Below are 27,318 nucleotides of genomic sequence, written 5' to 3' on the forward strand. Positions count from 1 at the left end.
GCCCACCCAACCCCAGTTCTCCCACATATACCAGAGGCAATTTACAGTGGCCAATTAACCAACCTGCACAATTTTGAGATGTGGAAGGAAACTGGAGTACCTGGACCAGTGACTAGTGGTCGGTCCTGGATCCCCTGCTGTTTGTCATATATATTAACGAGTTGAATGAGAATTTAGGTGGCATGATTACTAAATCTGCAGATGACACCAAAATTGGTGGTATAGTGGACAGTGAAGAAAGTTGTCTAAGGTTACAGCAGGATCTAGACCAGCTGGGAAAGTGGGCAAGGGAATAGCAGGTGGAACTTAACTCAGACTGTAGACCTCAGAATCATTTGTCTAAAGTTATGTGCAAAGTGATATATTTTGGGAAGTTAAACTAGGGCAGGACATAGACAGTGGACACAGACAGTAGGATCCTGGGGAGTGTTGTGAACAGAGAGACCTTGGGGTACAAGTACATAGTTCCCAGAAAGTGGCAACACAGATAGACAGGGTGGTGAAGAAGGTGTATGGCATGTTTGCCTTCATTGGCCAAGGCACTGACACAAGAGCTAGGATGTCACATTACAATTGTAAAAAACATTGATTAGGCTGCATTTGGAGTATTGTGTGCAGTTCTGATTGCCACACTACAGAAAAGATGTGATTAAGCTTGTCAGGGTGCATAAAAGATTCACCAGAATGTTTCCTGGATTGGAGGGCTTGTGTTATAAGGAGAGATTGGAGAGGCTGGGTCTGTTTCCCTGGAGCGAAGGAGGCTGAGAGGTGACATGAAAGAGGTATATAAAATTATGAGAGGCATTGACAGGATAGACGGTCAGAGTCTGTTTCCCATGGTAGGGGTGTCTAAAACTAGAGGACATATATTTAAAGTGAGAGGGAGGAGGTTTAAAGGGGACCCGAGGGGTAAATTTTTCACACAAGGAGTAGTTGGCTTTTGGAACGAGCTGCCAGAGAAGGTGATGGAGGCAGGACTTGTAACAACACTTAAGAGGTATCTGGACAGGCACTTGAATGAGCAGGGCACAGAGGGATATGGAATTATTGCAGGCAAGTGGGATTAGTATAGATAGGCATGATGGGCCAAGATCCTGTTTCAATGCTGTACAACCCTATAATTCTATGACTTTATGAAATCCATGTGGTCACTGGGTGAACATGCAAACTCCACAATGAAAACTCCCAAGGTGAGAATTGAACCTCGATGTCTGGACCTGTCAGCGGTAGCTCCAATTGCTGCACCATTAGGCCACCCAAAACTACTCAGCTCAACCCCCACACAGTATGATCAACTCATGCCCCCCTCCCCACACTCACACAGAGTCTCAGAGACACACACACAGATCAACTCAACTTTCAGTCTCAGAGGGACAGAGACACACACAGCTCAGCTGAATTCCCACACAGCCTGATCAGCTCACCCCCTTGCACACACACAGTCTAAGGCAGATACACACATAAATAAACTTAACTCTCACACACTCAGAGAGAGCAACAGACACACACACACACACAGAGTTCAGCTCAACTCCCACAGTCTCAGACAGACAGACACATAAACTACTCAGCTCATACACGGACAGACAGGCCCATGTACATATGTGATAAATGCACATACACACACATTGCATTATTCACACATACTGCCTCCACCTCTCACTACACACGTACCCACTGTCACACACACTCATTTATACTTGAGATAGAGCAAAATAATCAATTGTTACATGGAAACTGCAATTTTTGTACCCATCCATTCAGTGTTTATCTTCCAGATAAAGAAATGGTCCTAATCACATTCACTCACCAAGTTTCCATAAACTTTCACTCCATTTCCATAACGTTGGCCAACCAATATAATCTTGAGTGTCAGTACAGTTTCTGCTTCAGCCAATAAAACCACAATATTCCCCAGTTCCCTGTCTCCAGATATAACTGGGGCAATGCTCTCAGTTACCTATCATAGTATCTCCCTGTGTGGCTAAGTGTGGTAACACTTCAGTGAAGCATGACTATACAATTTACTATGTTATTGTGTACAATTTCATATATTCTTTACTATAACTGTTCCTATTGGCAAAGACACGACTAACAGTTAGTTATTGGTGAACATAGGACAAAAACAATGTTGCACTTATGAACACATTGATTGCACCCTCACTGAACTATGGATAAGCAAAGCCTGTGCACGTTTATTGGTGAACAGTCAGAACAGTGTTCATTGCCAAGGATTCCCCTGGATTTTGAGTACAGACACAGTAGAGCACTTGCGCACTCACTACCCTACTGGTCAACAGAGCACATTTAACCATTTAAAATTCTGAAGGGGATTAATAGGGTGGATATCAATCCCCCTCAAATCTGTAAACATAGCTAGTTCATGTTCACCCAATTACTGTGAATACAGAGTGTTCACTCGCCCCAGTTATTGTAAATCCAATTAGAGCACAGGTGTTTAGTTACTATACACAGTCCAATCTCACCCAGTTGCTGTGAATGCAGACAATGCACACTCACCTGGTCACTGTGAATGCAATCAGCGCACACTTGCCCAGCTACTGGAAAGTAAAGCAGCACTCACTCACCTGACTACTGCTGAATATAAGCTGTGTAAATTCACTCTATCACGTGGTGAACATAGCCAATGGATACTCACCAGAAAGCAGTCATTCATCTAATGGAGATGCAGCCAGTAAATATTCATCTGTTGCTTTGGACATAGCTTGTGCGTACTCACCCACCTACTGGCAAACACAGCTAATGTACTCTCACCTGGCTACCAATAAACAGCATTGCATGCTCACCTGTGAACCATGCAATGAGTCAGTGTGCAATATCCCAGTTTGTGAGGCCAAAACCAATGAGCACACAGCCAGCTACGTATCAGGAAAGGCCAAGGTGCCCCTCGCTCCCGCTCTACCATTCGATAAGATCATGGTTGATCTGAGCTCCACTCTCTAAGCTGTTCCCCATACCCCTTGACTCCTCTATTGGCCAAACACTTCTCTGCCTTTATCTATTCAATGACTTCACTTCTGCAGCTCTTTGGAGTATAGAATTCTAAAGATCATGGTGCTCTTCAGGCTTCTGTACCTCCTGCCTGATGGTAGCTGTGAGAAGAGGGCATGGCACAGATGGTGGGGATCTTTGATGATGTTGCCTTCTTGAGGCAGTGCCTCATGTAGATACTACCAATGTATCCTGGTCCATGCAGTTGATCGAAAAACCCTCAGGCTGGAGTGCCATGTCAGGTGAGTTGGGAGTGAGCCATGTCTCTGTGAAAGAATACACAGCAGTCCCTTATGTCCCTCTGATAAAGTAATTTTGCTCTCAGGTCCCCTGTCTTGTTTTCTAATGACTGCACATTGGACGAAAGGAGCTTGTCGGGGGGGGGGGGGGGGGGGGGGGGCCAGGAGGCTGGTTTCACACCCCAACGCTTCAGTCTTACCTGAAGTCCTCCCACATTTTCTGGTACAATGGGGGCCTCCCTGATGTTTCCAAGTGTTGTACTTGCCTTTTAGGTGGTTGGTTCTGCTGAGTCTGTTAATTCATGTAAATGGCTGAAAAGCACATTATTTACTGCATTAGTTTCCTGTTTTAAAGGGTCAGATCTTGAGTATATAATTGTGTTTGCTGCCAGCAAAATGTCACCTCTCTCCAGCACCATCTTATTGATGCCCGAACCATTTCAAAGATCAAGTTCGTGTCTGAGTTGTGAAGTACAGAAACAGGCCCTTTGGCCCACTACATCCATATCACCTTTTCGTTCTATGCAAATGCCATTTGCACATTTAAGTGCCTGTCTAAATATTTCTTAAATGTAGTGACTGTATCTGATTCCAGTACCTCCTCTGGCACTGTGGTCCAGATATCAACCATTTTGTGTAAACAAAAATTCCTGTCAAATCCCGTTTAAAACTCCTTCCCCTCACCTTAAAACTATGCCTTCTTGTTTTTGATACCTCTAGATTGGAAAATTCTAACTATCCACCCTTTCTATGCCTCTTACAATTTCATATACTGTACCTCTCTCAGGTTACCCCTCAGCTTCCTATGCTCCTGGGAAAACAAGCCCAATATCTAATTATTCCCTTTAATTAAAGTCATCCTGGTGAGTCTCCTCTGCACTCTCTCCAGTGCAACCACATTCCATCCTGTAGTGTGGCAACAATAACTTCACACAATACTCTGTATGGTTTAATCAGTGTTTTGTAAAGTTGCAAAATAGAACATTACAGCACAGTACAGGCCCTTTGGCCCACGTTGTGCCGACATTTTATCCTGCTCTATTCTCTCTATTCAGACATAACCTCTGAACTTTTATATTCTAGGTCCCAACCTATGAAGGTAAACATGCCATATTCCTCCTTCACCATCCTATCCACCTGTGTTGCCACTTTCAAGGAACTATACTTGAACCTCAAGGTCCCTCTTATCAAAAATCCTTAGCGCCCATTTACCGTACATGTCCTATCCTCATTTGACTTCCTAAAATGCTTCACCTCGTATTTGTCAGAATTAAATTCCATTTGCCAATGCTCTGCCCAATTTTCCATCTTATCTATATCCTGCTGTACTCTTAGGCTACCTTCCTCACTAAACAAAACACCCCAATTTAAGTGTCATCTGCAAACTTACTAATCATACCTCCTAAGTTCACATCCAAGTTAATATATATCACAAACAGCAAGGGTCATCACACCAATCCCTGCAGTACACCACCAGTCACAGACCTCCGATCAGAAAAACATTTTTCATCACAACCCTCTGCCTCCTATTACCAATTAACCAGCTCAGCTTCAATCCCATATGCCCAACCTAATGGACCAGTCTACCACACAGGACCTTGTCAAATGACCTACTAAAGTCCATATGGACATCTACTGCTCTGCCTTCATCAACCTTTTTACCTCAAAAACTCAGGGAGACAAGATTCCCCCCAAAACCATGTTGACTCTCCCTGAAAGCCCCTGCTTTTCCAAAGTACATAATTCCTATCCCTTAGGATTTTCTCCATTAATTTTGTTGCCACCAATGTAAGGCTCACCAACCGGTGGTTAGCTGGCTTATCGCTGCTGGCCTTCTGAAATAAAGGAATAACATTTACTATCCAGTCTCCTGGAACCTCACCTGTGGCAACAGATGCAAAACCTCAGAGTACCCCAGCTACCTCTTCCCTTGCTATCTATAGATCTGGAATAGATCTCATCCAGCCCTGGTGATTTATCAGCCCTTAGGTGTTCCATGACATTTAACACCTCCTCCTTCTTAATACCGACTTGTCCCAGATTATCCACGTGCCCCTCCCTGAACTCACTATCTGCCATGTCCTTGGTGAATACAGATGAGGCATTTGTTTAGCACCTTGCCCACATGTAGATTCTCTCTCTGTTCCCTTTGTTGCCACTCTTCCTGGCAACCCTCTTGCTCCTCCTATAAAATTTCCTGTGATTCTCCTGAGCAAAGAATACTTCATGATTTTTTTTTGCCCTCCTGATTTCTTAAGTTCGCTCCTACACATTCTGTATTCTACTGAGACTCCCTTGATTCTAGTTTCCTATACGGATGGTCCCCAGGTTACAAAAGCCCTGATATGCCAATTTTTGACTTTATGCATATTTTCAGATTAATTTTTAAACAATTTTTTGAAACAAGTTAAGCTTCCCTAACTTTACAGCAGAACTTCACAGGTGAGTGCGAGGCAGATCAAGGTCGGAGCTTGTGCAGCTGTATGCTGCCGACGTGGAGGTGATATTTTCGGCAGGAGTTAGTGGTTTGAGCTGTTGTGCTGGCTGTTTGGAGGTCTGTTTGGGGATGGATTGCCAGCTGCTGCAGGCATCTTCTGCCAGAGAACAGGGCTTTTCCAGCTGCCTTCTTTCACCACCCCTCAAGCTGTTACGATTGGTGGCTGGGTCGAGACGAGCAGGGAGCACTGAACAGACTTACGCACCGAGTCAGCTGGTGCCTACTCTTCCTGCATGCACCCATCACCGCTGTTTGTGATCCTTTCCCACAGTGTTAGTAAGTCAGAAATTGAACAACAATTAGAATTACAAACTGTTTTCAGGAATGGAACCCTGTCATTACCCAGGGGCTGCCTGTCTATTGCTTCTTTTTTAAGTCCTGATCAAACTTCAATATTATCATCCAAGATTTTCTAATCTTGTTACCTTGGTCTTTCACCCCAACCGGAACATGTTCTCCCTGAACTAGCTATTAAAAGATTTCCACTATCAGCTGTCAGGCTACTTGTGAGCATCTGCTCCTTATCTACTTTTGCCAGGTTTCCTCTTGCACTGTTCAAGTCAGCCTTCCCCCAATTCAAGGAGGACTAACCTTAACTTAAAACAGAATTATGGCTATTGTTCCTGAAGTGTCCCCCCCATTGACCCACCACTGCCCAGTTTCATTTCCTAAAATAAGAACAAGCACAACCCCCTCTCTGATAGGACTATCCACATATTATCTCAGAAGTCTCTCTTGGATGCATTTAACAAATTCCACACCATCTGAGCCCCTTTGCACTAAGGCAATTCCAGTCAATATTGGGAAAGTTAAAATCTTCGACTACTATAACCCTATTACCCTTGCATCTTTCTGCGACTTGCTTACATAGCTGTTCCCCTAATTCCTGCTGTTTACTGGGGGGGAAAGCTTTGCCCCTCTCATTCTTAGTTCTACCCACTTGGCCTGATGCGACAATCCCTCCAGGATAACCTAAGTACTGCCATTAGGTTCTCACTAATCAGTAGTGTCAGTCCCCCTGCTCTTTTGTGTTCCCGTCACACCTGAAAATTCTATACCCCATTGCAGTATCAGAATAGCATGTGCTGATCCATGCTCTAAGCTATAGAGTCATACAGCACGGAAACAAGCCCTTCAGCCTAACTGGTCCATGCCAACTAAAATTTCCATTTCAGCTTGTCCCATCTGCTGCCATTTGGCCCATAGCCCTCTAAACCTTTCCTATCCACATACCTGTCCAACTGTCCTTTAAATGTTGTAACTGTACCCGTCTCCACCACTTCCTCTGGCAGCCTGTTCCATATACATACCACCTCTGGGTGAAAAAGTTGCCCCTCAGGTTTCTATTAAATCTCTCTCTTCTCACCTTCAACTTATGGCTTCTGGTTCTTGATTCCCCAATTCTGGGAAAAGATCACCCCTCATTCTCCTACACTCCAATGAAAAAAGTCCCAACCTGCTCAACCTCTCAGTCCCTCAAATCCCAGCAACAGCCTCGTAAATCTCCTCTGCACTCTTTCCTATAGCATGATGATGGACTTAGCTGTGAGGTTCCTCGCATTAATTTTCTAAATGTCTTGCGAGTACTTAGAGTAATAGAGTAATACAGCAGGGAAACAGGCCCTTCGGCCCAACTGGTCCATGAAGACACTTGATCACGTGTGGTAAGAAAGTGGAATTCTGTGTTTCAGGAAACATTTAAAAAAAATTTAGATGTCAGCTACTTGAATGGTAGGATTCAGAATGAACACACTGTGACACCTACCGAGAGAGAGAGAGAGAAAATCCTGGAAACACTCAGCATGTCAGACAGCATTTGTGGAAAGCAAAACAGTAAATGTTTCAGATCTGGAACCCTTGAACTGAGAAAATGGCAACTCCACTCAAAGATAGAGTTACTCTCTCCATAGGTGCCTGCCTGGTGGAGTATTCCAGCATTTTCAGCATCTGTAGCCTTTTTCTTATTTTCAGAGCAGACACACTAGAAATGGTTCTGGTTGCTTGAACTCACAAAAATACTTTGTATGACTGTTGCAAGAGAATGTATCCTGTGCAGAGCAATTAACTGATGAGGAGCACTGTAGGCTGGAATCGTCAATGATCATCCTGGGAATCTTCATCTCTCACAGTTGCCAGGATTCCAAATACTGCTCTTTGAAAAATAATTCAACAAAGGCTTTTCTGATCATATTTAATTTTACTCCATCCATTGGGAAAATAGGTTTTTATGACTCTGGGCCCATGATGAGACACAGATTAGCAGCAAGTCAATCACCAAGTCCCAAATATCTACTGCTCTTCAGACAGCCAATCACTTTGTCCTCTTCTTCCTCTGCAGTTTGCGACTGGCAACTTTGGTCTTAACTAGGCCCTTGAACTGCCCGCTCACCTTGGCTTTATTCCTGAAGAGACAGCAGACATTTATTAGAACATGTTCAAACCTGGCAGCAAAGACAGGTGCGTGTATAGCAACTGTCAGGAAGCTCCAGTGACCCAGATTCTGATCTGTGGTGCATTCATTCCATGACAATGTGCATCTCCTCCAAATGATATGCTGGCTGTTATGACAAATTACTCTTGTGGGTAGTTTGGGGATTGATAATGGGCATGTATGAGATGCATTCCGTGGAAATATGGAGGGATGGGACTGTCTGAGCTGGCACAGATTGAACTGGTTCCTTCGATGTGAAATGTGTAAGACAAGCTCAGTGAGCAAGGGCAAGTGCACACACAAGCTGAAAACACTTGCCCTCGGGACTGCCCCGGTAGACGCCCGTCCCTACAGCGCGGTCCTGGTACACGTCCGCCCCTACGCACAGTCCTGGTACACCCAGCCCCTACAGCATGGTCCCGGTACATGTCACATTTGTCCTGAGAGCACAGCACCAAGTTTCACACAGCCCATGACCAGCAGTGCCCTGTTCTCACCTTCTATTTAGCTGTGATTTGTTCAATGGGACATAAGCAAAGGGATCGTGTTTTCCTTTCCGTTTCACGTCTCCTTGCCCTTTCTGAAAGTAGACAGGAGAGTGTTAAGATTAATACAAATTATTACAATGAAGAGAGACTGAGAAAATTGAATGACCGAAGAGAGGACAGATGACCAGGAGCAGTCTGGCCCACACTGACTCCTTGCGTTAAACACTCACCACGGCTCTATATTCGGCACCGTAATCTTTATTTCTTTTCAAAGGTCTCGGCCTGTGAATCCCGGAACCTCCGGCTAAAATATTGACAAGTTAGTAAGTTGGTGTGGAAGAACATATGATCAGAAAACCCTAAATATAGCACCTTACAAGCCCTCATTACACCAAACTCCATTCCAACAGAGCCTCAGCCAACATTCACCTTCTGAACCCATTCACACCCCAGCACAGCAATGCTCAAATCCAGTGTAAAGGTACTGACAGCTTTGTCCAAGGGACAGGGAGAATTCTCCACTCACCTTTGTAGCTGGACTCTATCTGCATCTCATCACCATCAGCACTTCTGAATCTTTGCTTTTGTCCAACCTTCTATATGGAGACAAATTAAAAAAAAGTCATTACAATTCAGGGCAGAGAGATCACAGATTTGGGGCAGGGAAGGGGAGAGGCCAGGATCGGAGATCAGTGGGTTGGAGTGGTGCCTGTACAAGGCAGGGTCCTCCCATGCCAGCAGGAGAAGGGTGGGGTGGAAGTGGAGGGGAAGAAGTCTGGTGCAGCAGAAACCAGGGAGGAGGTTATAGTTGGGAGTTTGACAATTGGGCCAAGGAGTGGGGGGCAGAGCATGGGGTGAAGGGAAGGTCATCAAGCTGCACTGAGCAGGAACAGCCTGCTGCATCCAATCTGGGCAAAACACTCACACTCTTTGCACCAACTTCTTCCAAGATTTCATTGGCTTCATCCTCGGAGTCTGTGAACAAAGACATTTCCAGCTCATTTTCAGCAACAAACAGAACCCCATCATCTAGTGAGGTGGCATGTGTTCTACAAGCACAGTTATCTCCGGGCAGAGGTCCCCATCCACAGCCACCGCGCCATGCCCCCCCCCCATTGAGGAACATCACCACCACTGTCCCCTTCCCTCCTCATGAGAAACCATCAGCACCATCCCCCTCTCCATCAGGAACCACCAGCACCATCAACCCCCTCCTCTCCCGATCACAGGAATGTCAAGCAGTTCACCGTTCATTTGTTCGTCTGTTGGCCCCTCACTGATGACCAATCGACCGTCTGGCGTCACAGTGAAATCGTGTCTGATGTTCGATTTCTTCCTCAGCTCTGGGTTAGTCGCTGCAAACAAGACAAAAGAATTGACCGAGGGGAGGGTGAAACTCAAAGAGAACCTGAGGTGCAGAAGTAAATCTTTCCCCTCTCACCTTAAACCTGTGTCCTCTGGTTTTAGACTCCTTCACCCTGTGACCGTCCACCTTATCTACATTCCTCATGATTTTATAAATCGCTATAATGTCACCCCTCGGACTCCTTCGCTGCAGGGAAAATCTGTCCCAGCCTGTCCAGTCTCCTTATAACTTAAGCGCTCCAGTCCCTGCAACACCCGTGAATCTTTTCTGCACCCTTTCTAGCTTTATCACAGCCTTCCAACAGCTGATGCAACCAGAACTGCACACAATATTCTAGGTGTGGTCTCACCAACATCTTCTACAGCTGTAACATGACGTCCCAACTCTTGTCTTCAATGCCCTGACTGAGTACAAGGTGCCATACACCTTCTTCACCGCCCTGTCTACCTGTGTCGCCACTTTCAGGGAAGAAGAAGGACAAATCCAACCTGGCCAATTACTGCCACATTATTCTACACTCGATCATCAGCAAAGTGACGGAAGAAATAATCAATAGTGCTATCAAGTGCACCTGCTTAGCAACAACCTGCTCACAGAAACTCAGTTCCAAAGTCGCTCAGTTCCTGATTTCATTACATCCCTGGTCCAAATATGAATAGAGAACTAAACTCAACAAGTGAAGTGAGAGTAACTGCCCTTGACATCAAGGCAGCATTTGATTGAGTATGGCATCAAGGATCTCTGGCTAATTGGAGTCAATGGGAATCGGGCAAAACCCTCCGTTGGTTGGAATCATACCTAGCAAAAAGGCAGATGGTTGTGGTGGCTGGAAGTCAATCATCTCAGCCACAGGACATCTCTGCAGAGTTCCTCAGGGTAGTGCCCTAGGCCCAACCACCTTCAACCTGCTTCATCAATAACTTTCCTTCAGTCGCAAGGTCAGAAGTAGCGATGTTCACTTATAATTGCACAATGTTCAGCACCATTTGTGACTCCCCAGATAATGAAGCAGTCCACATCCAAATGCACCAAGACCTGGACAATATATAGCCTGGGCTGATAGGTGGCAAATAACATTCACACTTCATCTGCCAGGCAATGATGATATCCAACAAGAGAAAATCCAGCTATTATTCCCTGACATTACCATCACTGAATCCCCCACTGTCAATACCCTGGGGGTTACCCTAGACCAGAAACCGAAGTGGAGTCAGCTTGTAGCTCTTGTCCTTGCAGGCAGGTTTGCTCGAGCTATTGGGGAGGGTTTAAACTAGGTTGGCGGGGGATGGGAACCAGAGTGTTACGTCAGATGGTGGAGCAGTTGGTGTAAAAGTAGATGCAATGTGCAGAGAGACTGTGGGGAAGGATAGGCAGTGGATAGGGCATAAATGCAGTCAGTTGGATGAGTTGAAATGTGTTACTTTAATGCAAGAAGTATTAGGAATAAGGGTGATGAACTTAAGAGCATGGATCAATACATAGAATTACGATGTCGTGGCCATTACAGAGACTTGGCTGCCACAAGGGCAGGATTGGCTGCTTGATGTTCCGGGGTTTAGATGTTTCAAAAGGGATAGGGAGGGAGGTAAAAGGGGGAGGAGGGAAGGGGTAAAGTGACATTGCTAATCAGGGATAATATCCCAGCTGCAGAAAAGGAGGATGTCATGGAGGGATCGTCTACTGAGTCAGTGTGGGTGGAAGTCAGAAAGAGGAAGTAGAACACGTGCCACCTCACCAGACGATATGGGAAAGTATTTAATTGAGGGAGGGCTAATTATGACAGTATTAGGCAGGATCTTGGGATCATAAACTGGGAACAGACATTCTCCGGGAAATGCACAGCAGAAATGTGGAAGTTGTTTAGGGACCACTCGCGTGGGGTTCTGGATAGGTTTGTCCCACTGAAACAGGGAAAGGATGGTAGGGTAAAGAAACCATGGTTGACAAGAGAGGTGGAACATTTAGTCAAGAGGAAGGAGGAAGCATACTTAAGGTTTAGGAAGCAAAAATCAGATAGTGCTCGAGAGTTATAAGTAGCTGGGAAGGAGCTTAAGAAGGGACTGAGGAGAGCTAGAAGGTGAGTAGAATTAAGGAAAACCCCAAGGCATTCTACATGTACATGAAGAACAGGAGGATGACTAGGGTAAGGGTAGGACCACTCAGCAATAAAAGGGGAAACATGTGCCTGGAGGCAGAGGAGGTAGGGGAGGTCCTTAATGAATACTTTGCTTCAGTGTTCACCAGGAAGAGGGATTTTGACAAATGTGAGGTCAGTGTAGAACAGGCTAATGTGTTGGAGCATGTTGAGGTTAAGAAAGAGGTAGTGTTGGAGCTTCTGAAAAACATTAGGACAGATAAGTCCCCGGGCAGGATGGGATATACCCCAGGTTACTACGGGAAGCGAGGGAAGAGATTGCTGGGGCATTGACAATGATCTTTGCATCCTCCCTGGCTACAGGAGTGGTACCAGCGGATTGGAGGATGGCAAATGTTCCATTGTTCAAGAAAGGTAATACAGATAATCCTGGGAATTATACATCAGTGAGTCTTACGTCAGTGGTGGGCAAACTATTGGAGAGGATTCTTAGGGACAGGATTTACAAGCACTTGGAGAAGCAGTCTTATTAGGGATAGTCAGCATGGGTTTGTGAGGGGCAGGTCGTGCCTCACGAGCCTAATTGAGTCTTTCAAGTAGGTGACAAAACAAATTGATGAAGGTAGAGCGGTGGATGTGGTGTATATGGACCTTAGTAAGGTGTTTGACAAGGTTCCCCATGGTAGGCTCATCCAGAAAGTCATGAGGCATGGGATCCATGGAAATTTGGCTGCATCGATTCGGAATTGGCTTGCTCACAGAAGGCAGAAGGTGGCAGTAGATGGAGAGTGTTCTGCCTGGAGGTCAGTGACTAGTGGTGTTCCGTAGGGATCTGTTTTGGGACCCCTGCTCTTTGTGATTTTACAGACGACTTGGATGAGGAAGTGGAAGGATGGGTTAGTAAGTTTGCAGATGACACGAAGGTTGGTGATGTAGTGAATAGCGTAGGTTGCATCAGGATATAGACAGCATGCTGACTTGGGCAGAGGTTGGGAGTTCAATCTGGAAAAATGTGAAGTGATACACTTTGGTAGATTGAACTTGAAGGCAGAATACAAGGTTCATGGCAGGATTCTTAGTAGTGTGGAGGAACAGAGGGATCTTGGGGTCCAAGTCCACAGCTTCCTTAAAGTTGATAGGGTGGTTAAGAATGCATGTGGTGTGCTGGCCTTCACATTAATCAAGGGATTGAGTTCAAGAGCCGTGATGTCGCAGCTCTATAAGACTCTGGTTAGACCACACTTAGAGTACAGTGTTCAGTTCTACTTACCTCATGATAGGAAGGATGTGGAAGCTTTAGAGACGGTGCAGAGGAGATTTACCAGGATGCTGCCTGGATTAGAGTACATCTTATGAGGAAAGGTTGAGCGAGCTAGGGCTTTTCTCTTTGGATCGAAGGAGGATGAGAGGCGACTTGATAGAGGCGTATAAGTTTATGAGAGGCAAAGATAGAGTGGACAGCCAGCACCTTTTTCCCAGGGCAGCAATGGCCAATACCAGAGGACATCTGTTTAAGGCGGATGGAGGGAAGTTTAAGGGAGATGTCAGAGGCAGGATTGTTTTACACAGAGAGTGGTGGGTGCCTGGAATGCACCGCCAGGGGTGTGGTAGAGGCTGATACATTAGGGACATTTAAGAGACTCTTAGACAGGCACATAGATGCAAGAAAATGGAGGGTTATGGGCTGTGCAGGAGGGAAGGGTTAGATTAATCGTGGAGTAGGTTTATATTGGTTGGCACATCGTGGACTGTGCTGTACTCTTCTATGTTCTAAGAGCAGGTCCTGCAGTGAATAACCCATCTCCTAACTCCCCAAATCCTGTCCACCATCAACTAGGCTCAAGTCAGGAATACTCTCCACTTGCCTGGGTGAGCGCTGCTTCAACAACACTCAAGAAGCTCAATACCATTACAGAACACAGCAGCCCACTTGATAGGCACCCCATCCACAACCAACCACTCACTCCACCACTGACAACAGCAGCAGCCGTTTGTGTCATCTACAGGACGCACTGCAGCAACTCACCAAAACTCCTTAGACAGCACCTTCCAAACCCGTGACCTCTACAAGGGTAACAAAAGCATGGGGAATATCACTACCTGGAAGTTGCTGTCTAAGCCACACTCCATCCTGACTTGGAAATATATCTCAAGGACTGCAGCGATTCAAGAAGGTAGCTCACCACCACCTTCTCAAGGGCAGCAAGGGATGGCAATTCAGTCTGCGAAGCCTACATCCCCTAAATGAATAAAAAAATTATATATTTTAATCATGTCCCCTCTTAATCCTCTCTGCTCCAGGGAGATCAGACCCAGCTTCTCCAGTCTCTCCTCATCACTGAAATGCTCCATCCCAGGCAACATCCAGGTGATTCTCCTCTGCACCCTGACATCCTTCCTATAGTATGGTGAATAAAACTGCACACAGTGCTCCAGCTGAGGTCTGACCAAGGTTTAATAAAGTTGGAGCATAACCTCCTTACTTCTGTATTCAATGCCCCGGACTAATTAAGTCCAGTATTGCACATGCCTTCCTACCTGCGTTGCCACCTTCAAGGATCTATAGACGTGTACTCCAAGTTCCATCAGTAGTCCCTGACCCTACCATTCATGCTGTATGTCCTAGCTTCATTAGTACTCTCAAAATACATCACCTTTCATTTGTCTGGATTAAACCCCATCTTCCATTTTTCAGCACATTTCACCAACACATTGATATCGCTCTACAGTTTGTTACTACCTTCCACACTACCACCAACTCTGCCAATCTTCGTGTTAGCTGCGAACTTACTGATCTTGCCTCCCACATTCACATTCCAAGTCATTCACGCATATTAGACAGAGCAAGGGTTCCAGCACTGATCCTGGTGGAACACCACTAGCTCCAGGCATCCAATTGCAAAATCAATCCTCTACAATCACCTCCTGTTCCTTTTTCCAAGCTAATTTTGAATTCTGATTTGGGGATTCTACCTGAAACATCAATAATTCCTCCCCACCACCCCCCTGCCCCCAGATGCTGTTCGGCCCACTGAGTTCCTCCAACAGATTGTTTGTTGTTCCAGATTCCAGCATCTGTAATCCCTTGTGTCTCAATTTTGGATCCAGTTTGTAAACTTGCCCAGGATCCCATGGGCCCTGATCTTTTGAACCAATTTGCCACATGAGACCTTGTCAAAAGGCCTTACTAAGGTCCATGTAAATGTCATCTACTGCACTGCCCTCACTGATACACTTTGTTACCTCTTCAAAAATTGATTCAAATTGGTCAGACAGGATCTGCCATTGACTAAGTCAGGTTGACTGTCTCTGATCCGTCCCCGTCTTTCCAAGTGATCATTGATCCTCCCTCAGTATTTTTTCCAATATCTGAAAAAACAGGCTGACACGTCTGATAGTCGTTGTATCTGATTCCACCATCTCCTCAGGCAGTACTTTCCAGATACCAACTGCTCTGTGTAAAATTAACTTTTCCCTCAGATATCCTTTAAAACTCCTTCCTCTCACCTTGTACCTATGCCTCTTGTTTTTAATATCCCTACCGTGGAGCATCAGGGTATTAAAATCCAGGCTATTTCGGGTGGTGTTCAGAAACAGGCCAGGTGGTAGAAATCTGGAAGTCAGAAACGACACTGAAACAGGGGGTTGGTTCAAAACTCAACATGTAAACGATCGGCCAAATGACTTAAAGTAATAAGCAAATTTTACGTTTATAGAACCAAGGCATACAAGTCGTAGAGTTGTACAGCACACAAATGGGACCATCACCCCACCACATCCATGATGACCTTTTGGTCCATCTACACTCATCCCATTGTCTGCCTTGTTCAATATCTCTTTATGCCCTGCCTACTTAAGTATCTCTTAAATGTAGTGACTATATCTATTTCCTCCTCCTCTGCTTCAAGGAAAACAAACTGAGCTGATCCAATCTCTCCCCTCAACTGAAGTCCTTCAACTCAGACAAAATCCTGGTGAACCTCCTCTGCAGTCTCTCCTACACAACGACACCCTTCCTGTAGTATGGTGACCATTCGCACACAAGGTGGAGCTCGTGCCGAGGATCAGACAAGCTCTTCTCCAAAGGCAGAGCAGGCTCACAGAGGCAATTAGCGCCCTGCTCAGTGTTGTTAAATTCTTACCCAGCACTCTCTGTGACACTTGTGGATCGAGGAAGTTGAGGGGCTCATCATCTCCACCTTCTTTCAGCCATGCTGGCTTCTTTTGTACTGGTCGCTTCTTCAATTCTTTCTTTTCCTCAATTCCCTCATCTTCAGAATCTGTCTCAGCCAGAATGTCTTCGATACTAGAATGAAATTGTTGGAATGAGACATGCAGGAATGCACCTCTTCCACCCAGAGTCAGGCCCAAGCACTGTTCCACACACACCAGATTACTTGGCAGGGCAAGGCACCATTCAGGACCAATCCTGCACTAGAACTAGCACCACGAGGCTCTGTGCCAAGGGTACACGTTCACACAGTGCAGTTCCCCAGCTGTGAACCAAGCATGGTTCAGACAAGGAGTCGAACTGGCAGGACAAAGGGCGTGTCGCACCATGCCGGGGGCAGGACAGAGGGTTAAGCTCACTGGCTGGAGTTGGCCATTACTTGGTACGCTGTGGCAGGGATGTTACCTGCCAATCATCATCTTATGCCTGAATGAAAGACACATTTGAAATTCGTATCTCTATTCTTACTCCCTCTGAAGGAAATATCAGTTTCTCCTAGCTCCAAAGCACGTCACTCACTTTTGCAACTCACCTGTCCCTGGACTGTTTTGGAGTTTCATCCTCTCCCTCCAACTCACTTGCATTTTGTTTCAGAGCCCGTCGTCTCTTGTTCCGTGCTTCTGCTTTACGAATGTTGACAAGCACCTTGTGGTACTCCTCAGGAACCATGCTGTCAATCATCTCAAACCTGGAGGGTTGGAAAGAGAGGGCGTGGATAAAGAGAAGCAAACTAGTGTAAAGCAGCTTCACAAAAGTAAAACCTACCCTAAAGCAGGTTCACAAAACGAAAGCCATGGCATGAACAAATTTCTCAGCCATTGGCAACTCTAGGCTCTGAAATTTACTGGATGCCTTTCATTAGGAAATAACTCAGCATTAGGAGAGTGGCAATTGGATGCTTCGGAGAGTGGCAATTGGATGCTTCCAATGAGCTATTTCTGTGGAGGGAATAGAATCCCTTCTGTGTGAAGGGCACAGTGTAAGTGCTATGATAGTATTTTCTGTCCAATTGCTCAGCCTTTTCATAGTGAAATGAAATGCAAAGCTCCTCTGAGGTAATTCCAAAAAAAGGCCTAAAGCCAACTGACAAAAAAAGGCAAATTCTGTCCCATCAGCTCCTTGTAATCAAAGTGACAGAAGTTATTAATGGCTCACAGGGTGGCAGAAGCAGACTTTAAATATTTTTAATACAAAGGTAAATAGATTCTTGTTAAGCTGGGATGGGGTGGGGGGTTGAATGGTTACTGGGGGTAGATGGGTGAGGTTACAATATGATCAACCATGGTCCTGGTTTACTGGTGAAATACACAAGTTGACACATTTCCTGGACATGTCCTTTCAACTGAAGAACATTGGTTTAAAATAAAGACACAAGGGAGAGCAGATGCTGGAATCTGGAGCAACAAACAATCTGAATCAGAATCAGGTTTATTATCACTGACATGTGTCATGAAATTTGTTGTTTTACGGCAGCAGTACAGTGCAGGACATAAAGACAGAAAAATTACTATAAGTTACAAAAATAAATATAGTGCAAAAGGGGAATAACAAGGTTGTATTCATGGACCGTTCAGAAGTCTGATGGTGGAGGGGAAAAAGCTGTTCCTGATTCATTGAGTGTGGAGTGCTGGAGGAACTTAGTGGGTTGAGCAGCATCTGTGGGAGGGAAGGAATTGTCAGGGGTTCGACATGGCCCGTCTGCACGGACCAGTTGGGCCAAAGGGCCTGTTTCTCTGCTGTATAACAGAATGACTATGAGATGCTGCTTGACCCGCTGAGTTTCTCCAACAGATTGTCAGTTTAAAATAATATCACAGAGGCAGAGAGGCAAGGCAGCTTTCACCAGCAGCAAGTCTCCTGCAAAACTCACCCAAACTTGCGTATAAATTTTGTGAAAATATTCTTTATCTTTGTACGGAAATGTCGTCTCATATCATCCCGCATACTGCCAATACTCTCCATCTGAGGACAAAGAAGAGTGAGTGAGTGAGAGGCAAAGGGAGGAGAGAGGAAGCAGTGACAGGGATGCAATTGGTGAGATGGTGCCAAAAGGAGAAGAGGCTTGGTTGGGCATTGACGGGGGCAGTGGGGAGAGGATACGTGGGAAGATGGTGTTGACACAGGGCAGAGGCAGGGTTGGGGAACGAGGAATGTGGAAGTTTAGTCACATGCAGCAATCCACAGGCTGCAGCCAGCGAGCTGCCAGGTCACTGTGATCGGGTGGTGCCACTCACCAGGAGCTGGAGCTGCTGAGACAGTGCACCTGTATCCATGATGAACAGAACGACTTTGATGAAACTAAGTGCCGATTTGACCACATCCCGTGTCTTGGACTGCAGCAGGAGGCAGATGTTCTTCAGTAACTGCGCAATGGTGAGAACATCCATCTTATCTAAGGACAAGATAGACAACTGGAGTCCTTGGTACCTTTTGACGCGGGCTCCAGCAGATGCTAATGTTGGGCCCTGCTGTGGCGCATCCCTCTGCCCAACTGATCTCCATGTTTCATCGCTCCTTTCCACATGCTCTATTTCCTTTTCTACATCTCCTGTGAACTTCCTGTGACCAGCCTGGTTCTCACATTTAGTACCTTCCAACTGCTCTTTCATTTACTGTATCACCATTATCAATGGCTCTTTGTTGCTCCTGCCAATCCTTTTCACTAAAGTAATGAATTTTTGTGTCAATTTTGTGTATGTTTCCCCCTCAAATATCACACGGTAGCTCTTTTGATCTGTTTCATTACCTTTTTGTGGTGTTTGTATCTTTCCCAGTTATTAGGATTTGAACTACTTCATTGTTCAGAATATTTTAGGTTGCCCCTTACCTATTTAACTGTCCATAACTTTATTGTGATAACTTGCTCCCTTGCCCCTTATCAGTAATAACTGTGCCACATTAAATTCTTTTTTGAACACTTCCCTTTGACGCCTGCCCTTTTACCCATTACCATATTAGAACCTTAGTTGCTGTTTCATGTATCTTGCTACCAAACAAACACTTGCTATTAAATATGTTTACACTGTTAGGTTGTGAACTAAACTTTGCTCATTACTGAATACTAAGCCCTATCTGCCTGCCCCATCTTTGGTTCTGAAACATAATATTGCAGAAAACCGTATTGAATGTATTTATCACTGCTTATCGTCCTTAAAGAAGTTTCCCAGTTCTGTACCTTTGAATTCGAACACCAGGCGAGTGAGTGCAAGAACAGTGCAGCTGATCATGGTAACAGAGCCAGTTAAACCCGCGTAAACCAGTGCCAGATACTGATTAATAGCCTCTGCAAAGCAAATACACCACAGAAGTAATATTAAACCTTAAGTTTCTTGTCTCTCTCAAACTCAGAACAGAAAGCCAGCATTCAACCAATTATCAAAATGTTTAGAGCACAGGACACAGTGCACTGACTATTCATTTCCAAAAATACACACTGACAAATGAATTTGGAGCAGGATTAGGGTACTTGCCCCTCAAGCCTGCTTGGCCAATTGTAGATTCATAGAGTTATACAGCACAGCAACAGGCCCTTCGGCCCAACTCATCCATGCTGACCAAGTTGCCTATCTGAGCTATTCCCATTTGGATTCTTTTTCCCTATGTTCTTCCAAACCTTTGCTATCCATGAACCTCTCTAAATGTCCTTTAAATATTGTAATTATACCCACCTCCACCACTTCCTCTGGCCACTCGTTCCATATAGCCACCACTGTATGTGGAAAAACTTGCCTCTCAGGTCCCCTTCAAGTCTTTCCCCTCTCACTTTAAACATATGCTCTCTAGTTTTGGACTCCCCTATCTTTGTGAATCTTTTCTGCACTCATTCCAGCTAAATGACATCCTTCCTATTGCTAGGCAATTAGAACTGCACACATTACTCCAAGTGTGCTCTCACCAATATCCTGTATGGGTGTAACTACTGTACTCAGATAAGATCATGGCTGATCCCACTGTAATGTTAACTATACATCACAAATTTAATTGTTTTTTTTGAAAAGGTGACCAAGAGGATAGATGAGGGCAGGATGGTAGCCATTGTCTACATGGATTTTAGCAAGGCCTTTGACAAGGTCCCATACCGTAGGCTGGCCCAGAAGGTTAGATCACTTGCGATTCAGGGTGAGTAGCTAATTGGACACAAAATTGGCTTGGTGGAAGGAGTCAGAGGGTGGTAGTGGAGGGATGTTTTTCAGATTGGAGGCCTGTAACCAGTGGTGTGCTGTAAGGATCAGTGCTGGGTTCACTGTTGTTTGTTGTATATATTAATGATTTGGATGAGAATGTAGATGGCGTGGTTAGTAAGTTTTCAGACGACACCAAAACTAATGGTGCTGTGGACAGTGAGGAAGGGTGTCTACGGTTACAACAGGATCTAGATCAACTGGAAAAGTGAGCCAAGGAAACAGCAGATGGAATTGAACTTATTTTTAAACAATGACTTGTAGCTTCTCCCACAAGGAAACGTCCTCTCCACATTTCACCGCCTACACCCTTGAGGATTTTCTGTTTCAATCCTTCCCCCTCACGCTAAGCCTAACCCTAACCCTAAGGCCTATACAACCTCTCCTCCTATGGCAACACAGCCTTTCAAATATTAGTCGAATAAACAGGTATTGACCCATTTGCAGCACATTAACATCCACCTTTAAATGAGGAGACTGATATTATCCACACCACTCCAAATGTGGTCTTACCAGTGGCCTACATCAATGAAGCTAATGATGAATAAAGCCTGCGCAGGATCTTGCAGCAAGGTCAGAGCATATTCCACATGATCAAGGGTGAACCAGTGGTGCAACATGCCAGGGCCTGAATTGTACCAATCGGAGAGATTGAAATCCCTGTCACCATTTACAGTAATGGCAACCCAACCTGGCAATAGACAAAACAGCACCCCGACTGGGGCTTTGTGAAAATCCAGCTCTTGGCTCATCCTGAGCCTGGCCCCACTGCTGCCTACAGCCAGCCCACAGAGCACTGACTGACGAGAGACACAGTCCCCCTATCCCTTCACCCAAAATCCAGCCCCCTCTCAGACACTCCCATAAACTCCAGACTGAAAACTCACCCTGTGGATCATTATGGGACCTCAGAAAGGCCTGTCCAATCTCCACCAACAAGGTGTAGCCATTTCTGCGTGCTCCAACGGAAACTTCTTTCATGCAGATTATAACCTACAGTTCAAAGAGATTCAGCATTAACTTCATTGTCTATCAAACATCAATTACCTGCCCACAGAAACAGCCAGCATGTATAATGGGGAAGGTGTTAACATAATTCAGTACCAGTTATCTCCATCAGCTGGATACTGGTCTCACGACTTCAGTCGACAATCTCTGACACAATGGAGTTATTTCCATTTTAAAAGCATCAAAATGTAACTTTGCAATACCTCAAGTAACTTCAGACATACCCCTTTAAGTAAAGTGACAGTTGTTCTGTGAGAATATGTGGCAGATTAATCAGTGAGTAATCAGCTTTTAATGGTGCTGACAAAGTCAATGAAGACAGATTGCTGCAACTCCACTGTATCTTGCAATCTCTATAACTCCCTGAATAGGTTAATGTCTCATATTCGCACCAGGGAGCACACCATCAGTATGGTAGCTGAGAGCTGGAAGACATAAAACGGTTTGGTGAAGGAATATCCTACCTCAGGAAGCAGTGCTATGATGAAGTCCTGATGTTCTACAGACAGCTGCTTGACAATATGAATCAGACATTTCAACCTCGGCTGGGAGAGACAAAACAGGAGTGAATAATGGACCCTCGAAACCCTCTGCCTCCTCAATAACCCAGTCACAAATTCAAGCTACACACGCTTCGCACTGCTACACTTACTCTCTTTGCAGGAGACGATGCACTCTTCAGGGATCCCAGCAGCGTCACTTTCAACTCCTCCAAATGCTTGCGAACAAATTGTCTGCATGGCTCCTGCTCGCCCCCACAGATAACCTCGAGGATTCTATAGGCCTTCTTCTGGACACTGTGGTTTTTGCTCTGGCACAGCAAGAGGCAAACAGCCCAGTCAAATCACACAGACAGTCTGATTAGATGGACAACAGACCAAATATGCTTCCCCACCAATGTCATTTCTGGTATTTTACAGCGAGTAAGATGAGGTTTACCACAAGACAGACAAAACTGAACCCCTGGCTGACGAACCAAAATAGGAGGAAGTGATTTGCATCTTCCAGCCTGTTATGCTGTTCAATTAAATAGCAACTAATTTGTTTTGCACCTCTGTCTGGTACCTGAAGGGATCATCCAATGAGGCCATATGGTAAGAACTTGGGACTAGAATAGGGGCGATCCTTTACTGGGGTTATAGTACAGGCCTCCCAATAGTCAGTGGGAATAAGAGGAACAAATATGTAAGCAAATTGCAGGAAGGTACAAGAGTAATAGGGTTATAGTAGTGGAAGATTTTCCCAACAGTGACTGGGATTGCCTTGGAATAATCTATGTGAGGTGCCAGGGTATGTGGGTGAGGTCCTAAATGAACACTTCTCATCTGTATTCACCAAGCAGATGAATGTGGAAGATAGTGAGTTCAGGGAGGGGTACGTGGATAACCTGGAGCAGGTCAGTATTAAGAAAGAGGGCATGTTAGATGTCAGAAGGTATAAGGCTGATAAATCACCAGGACCAAACAAAATCTATCCCAGGTTATTATGGGAAGCAAGGCAAATAGCTGGGATACGGACGGAGATTTTTGAATCTTTGTTAGCCACAGGTGAGGTGCCAGAAGACTGGAGGATAGCTATTTTTGTTCCTTTATTTAAGAAGGGCAGCGGGGATAAGTCTGGTAACTACAGGCTGCTGAGCCTTACATCAGTGATGAGGAAATTACTGGACAAAACCTTTAAGAACTACGATTTCTATACATTTGGAAAGGCAGAAGCTGATCAGGCAAAGTCAGCATGGCTTTGTGCAAGAGAAGTCCTGCCTCACTAATATGATAGTTTTTTTGAGGTAACCATGAAAACTGATGAAGGCAGGGCATTAAACATTGTCTACATGGACTTTAGTAAGTCATTTGAAAAGGTCCTGTATGGCAGGCTGTTCCAGAAGGAAAAAGCACAAGGAATCCAAAGGAAACTGGTTAGTTGGATCCAAAATTAGCTTGGTGATAGGAGGCAGAGGGTAGTGGTGGAAGGATGCTTTTCTGATTAGAAGTCTGTGACCAGTGGTGACCACAGGGATTGGTGCTGGAACCCTTGTTGTTTGTGATATATATTAACAACTTAGATGTCAATGTAGGAGAAATGATTAGTAAGTTTGCAGCTGATACACACATTGGTGTTATGGACAGTGAGAAAGGTTGTTTAAGGCTACAGCAGGATATGGATCAGATGGAGAGTTGGGTGGAGCATTAGCAGATGGAATTTAATCCCAACAAGCGTGAGATGATGCGGGTAGGGGTTGGACATGTATAGTAAATGATAGGGCACAAAGAATGTTTATGTACAGAGAGACTTGGGGTTCATGTCCATGGTTCCCTAAAAGTTGCAACTCAGGTCAGTAGGGTGGTGATGACAAGGAACATAAAAATCAGAACATTATGTTGCAACTTTACAAACATTGTTTAGATCCACTTGGGAGTACTGCATGCAATACTTATAGGCACGTAGGAAGGATGTGGAGGCACTGGAGAGAGTGCAGAGGAGAGTCACCAGATTGGAGGGCTTTAGTTATATTAAGAGATTGGATAAACTGGGTTAATTTTCCTGGAACAAAAGGCTGAGGGGTGACCTGAAAGATATAAAAATTACAAGAGGTCAAGATAGATAGGAAAGAGTTTTAAAAAGGATTTAATGGGAATTTTTTTTTTGTTTTACACTCAGTGGTTGACAGCTGGAATTCACTGCCAGAGGTAGTGGTGGAATCACTACATTCAAAAGACATTTGCACAGGCAGGGCAGAGAAAGATACGGACCTAAAGCTTGCAATGGGATTAGCGTAGATGGACAAAGAGGTCATCACAGAGGTAGATGTACAATTTTCTGTGCTACACGACTTTGTTCTATAAACATAAAATTCTGTTATTGCTTTCAGTCACTCAGCCAATGGTTTACATGTTGAGTTCTGAACTGACCTCCTGTTTCAGCATTGTTTTGGAGATAATGCCTTCCAGATTTCCACCACCCACTCTGCGAAGAAATGTTTCTGAACACCCACCCTATAAGGCCTGGTTTGAATTTTAATACTCCGATACTTTGTTCTAACTCTGCCCACCAGAAAAAAGTTGTTCTTCTTCATTCCACTAAATCATTTCCACATTTTAAACATTTCAATTAGTTCAACTCTTAACTTTCTAAACTGTAGGAGCGCAGGTGATGACAAGGAGGAGCAGCAACACAGAATCAGAGCTCATTGCCCTGCACTCTCTCTGTAGCTGGGACACGTTACTCTGCACTGTTAGTTTTACCTGTACTGCATCAACGCCCTCTGTACTAACTCAGTGCAACTGCACTGTATAATGAACTGACCTGTACGATCGGTTTGTAAGACAAGCTTTTCACTGTACCTCAGTACAAGTGACAATAATAAACCCATACCAGAGTTATACAGCACAGCAAACAGGCCCTTCCGCCTAACTCACCCATGCTGACCAAGTTGCCTATGTGAGAAAGTCCCCCTTGCCTGTGTTTGGCCCATATCCCTCTAAACCTTTCCTATCCATGTAACTGTCAAAGTGTCTTAAATGTTACAATTGTACCCACCTCTACCACTTCCTCTGGCAGCTTGTTCCACCCTCTGTGTGGAAAAGTTGCCCCTCAGGTCACTTTTAAATCTCCTCCCTCTCACTTTAAACCTGTGCCCTCTAAAACTAGACTCCTAGACCATGGGAAAAGGATTATGACCATTCACCTTATCCATGCCCCTCATGATTTTATAAACCTCTTTAAGATCACCCCTTCAGCCTCCAATGATCCAGGGAAAAAAAGATAACATGGGCAATCTGTGTGTGTAGCAAGACGGTACAGGTGAGGTCTTAAATGAATACCTTTCACAGTTATTCACCAAGGAAGCAGACTTTTTACTTGGATAATTCAGTGAAGGGAAGGGGAAAGTCTACTCCCAGTTTCCATAAATAAATCGGTGCTTTGAACAGAAACCAATGTGCGCTTACCTGCAGGAATGGCAGTATGATCTGGTATATATGATTCATACTGGCCTCATCAACTAAGGGCGCCATCGCCACAAGCAGATCCATCACTGACAGTCTGTCAGAAAGCACAAGTAAAGCAGCATTATTTTAGGCTGGTAACCACCTCATTAAACAGTGGGAAACAGTCCCATTTCCCTCATCAAATGGGAAACATGATGCCCACAGTGGAGTCTGGGCACCTCCCCTGGGACATGCCATCTGGGTGGCTCCACAGAACAATACAGCAGAATACAGGCCCTTCGGCCCACCATGTTGTGCCCCCTTCAAACAACACCTAAGGCTATCTAACCCCTTCCTCCCACATATCCCTCTAACTTAAATTCCTCCATATGCTTATCTAACAATCTCTTGAACTTGTCCAATGTATCAGCCTCCACCACCACCCCAGGCAGCGCATTCCATGCCCCAACCACCCTCTGGGTGAAAAACCTCCCTCTGACGTCACCCTTGAACTTCCCACCCAATACCTTATAGCCATGTCCTCGTTTTGAGCATTGGCGCCCTGGGAAAGAGGTGCTGGCTGTCCACTCTATCTATTCCTCTTAACATCTTGTACACCTCTATCATGTCTCCCCTCATCCTCCTTCTCTCCAGTGAGAACAGCCCTAGCTCCTTTAATCTCTCCCCATAATCCATACTCTCCAATCCAGGCAGCATTCTGGTAAATCTACTCTGCACCCTTTCCAACGCCTCCACATCCTTCCTATAATGAGGCGACCAGAACTGTACATAGTACTCTAAGTGAGGTCCAACCAGAGTTTTGTAAAGCTGCATCATCACTTCGCGGCTCTTAAACTCGATCCCCTGACTTATGAAAGCTAACATCCCATAAGCTTTCTTAACTACCCTATCCACCTGCGAGGCAACTTTCAGTGATCTGTAGATATGAACCCCCAGAGCCCTCTGCTCCTCTACACTGCCCAGAATCCTGCCATTTACCTTGTATTCCGCCTTGGAGTTTGTCCTTCCAAAGTGTACCACCTCACCCTTCTCTGGATTGAACTCCATCTGCCACTTGTCAGCCCAGCTCTGCATCCTATCAATATCCCTCTGCAAGCTTCTAAAGCCCTCCGCACTATCCACAACACCACCGATCTTTGTGTCATCAGCAAACTTGCTAACCCAGCCTTCCACCCCCTCATCTGTTAATAAATATCACAAAAAGCAGAGGTCCCAGAACCGATCCCTGCGGGACACCACTAGTCACAGCCCTCCAATCTGAATGCACTCCCTCCACCACAACCCTCTGCTTTCTCCAGGCAAGCCAATTTTGAATTCACACGGCCAAGCTTCCCCAGATCCCTTGGCCTCTGACCTTCTAAAGAAGCCTACCATGCGGAACCTTGTCAAACGCCTTACTAAAATCCACGTAGACCACATCCACTGCACTACCCTCATCAATCTTCCTGGTCACTTCCTCAAAGAACCTTATCAGGCTTGTGAGGCAAGATCTTCCCTTCACAAAACCATGCTGGCTGTCCCTAATCAGTCCATGTTTCTCCAAGTGCTTATAGATCCTATCTCTTAGAATTCTTTCCAACAGCTTACCCACCACAGACATAAGGCTCATTGGTCTGTAATTCCCTGGACTATCCCTACTACCTTTTTTAAATAAGGGGACAACATTTGCCACCCTCCAATCCTCTGGTACCATCCCCGTTGACAACGAGGACTCAAAGATCCTAACCAACGGTTCAGCAATCTCCTCCCTCGCCTCACGAAGCAGCCTGGGGAATATTCTGTCAGGCCCCAGGGACTTATCTGTCGTAATATTTTCTAACAAC

The 27,318-nt window shown here is 45.2% G+C and overlaps 1 protein-coding gene across 2 annotated transcripts in view; it reads right to left on the reverse strand.

Annotated features, from left to right (window-relative positions):
- Positions 1–7,925: 7,925 nt before the first annotated feature.
- rrp12 (ribosomal RNA processing 12 homolog) overlaps positions 7,926–27,318 on the reverse strand; it is a 51,039-nt gene continuing 31,646 nt past the window's right edge. For both annotated transcript variants that reach the window (XM_052027615.1, XM_052027616.1), the window contains 15 exons: positions 25,496–25,589; positions 22,201–22,359; positions 22,013–22,093; positions 21,428–21,533; positions 19,535–19,642; positions 18,594–18,751; positions 18,230–18,321; positions 16,892–17,047; positions 16,271–16,434; positions 9,915–10,022; positions 9,593–9,642; positions 9,194–9,263; positions 8,898–8,971; positions 8,677–8,759; positions 7,926–8,150 (listed from right to left, as the gene is read on the reverse strand). In XM_052027615.1, the coding sequence (XP_051883575.1) occupies positions 8,060–8,150; positions 8,677–8,759; positions 8,898–8,971; positions 9,194–9,263; positions 9,593–9,642; positions 9,915–10,022; positions 16,271–16,434; positions 16,892–17,047; positions 18,230–18,321; positions 18,594–18,751; positions 19,535–19,642; positions 21,428–21,533; positions 22,013–22,093; positions 22,201–22,359; positions 25,496–25,589 (1,594 nt within the window). In that variant the 3' untranslated portion in view covers positions 7,926–8,059. The remainder of the gene's footprint in view (positions 8,151–8,676; positions 8,760–8,897; positions 8,972–9,193; positions 9,264–9,592; positions 9,643–9,914; positions 10,023–16,270; positions 16,435–16,891; positions 17,048–18,229; positions 18,322–18,593; positions 18,752–19,534; positions 19,643–21,427; positions 21,534–22,012; positions 22,094–22,200; positions 22,360–25,495; positions 25,590–27,318) is intronic.

The sequence above is a fragment of the Pristis pectinata genome, chromosome 12 (genome assembly GCF_009764475.1).
Source record: "Pristis pectinata isolate sPriPec2 chromosome 12, sPriPec2.1.pri, whole genome shotgun sequence".
Lineage (NCBI taxonomy): Eukaryota > Metazoa > Chordata > Chondrichthyes > Rhinopristiformes > Pristidae > Pristis > Pristis pectinata.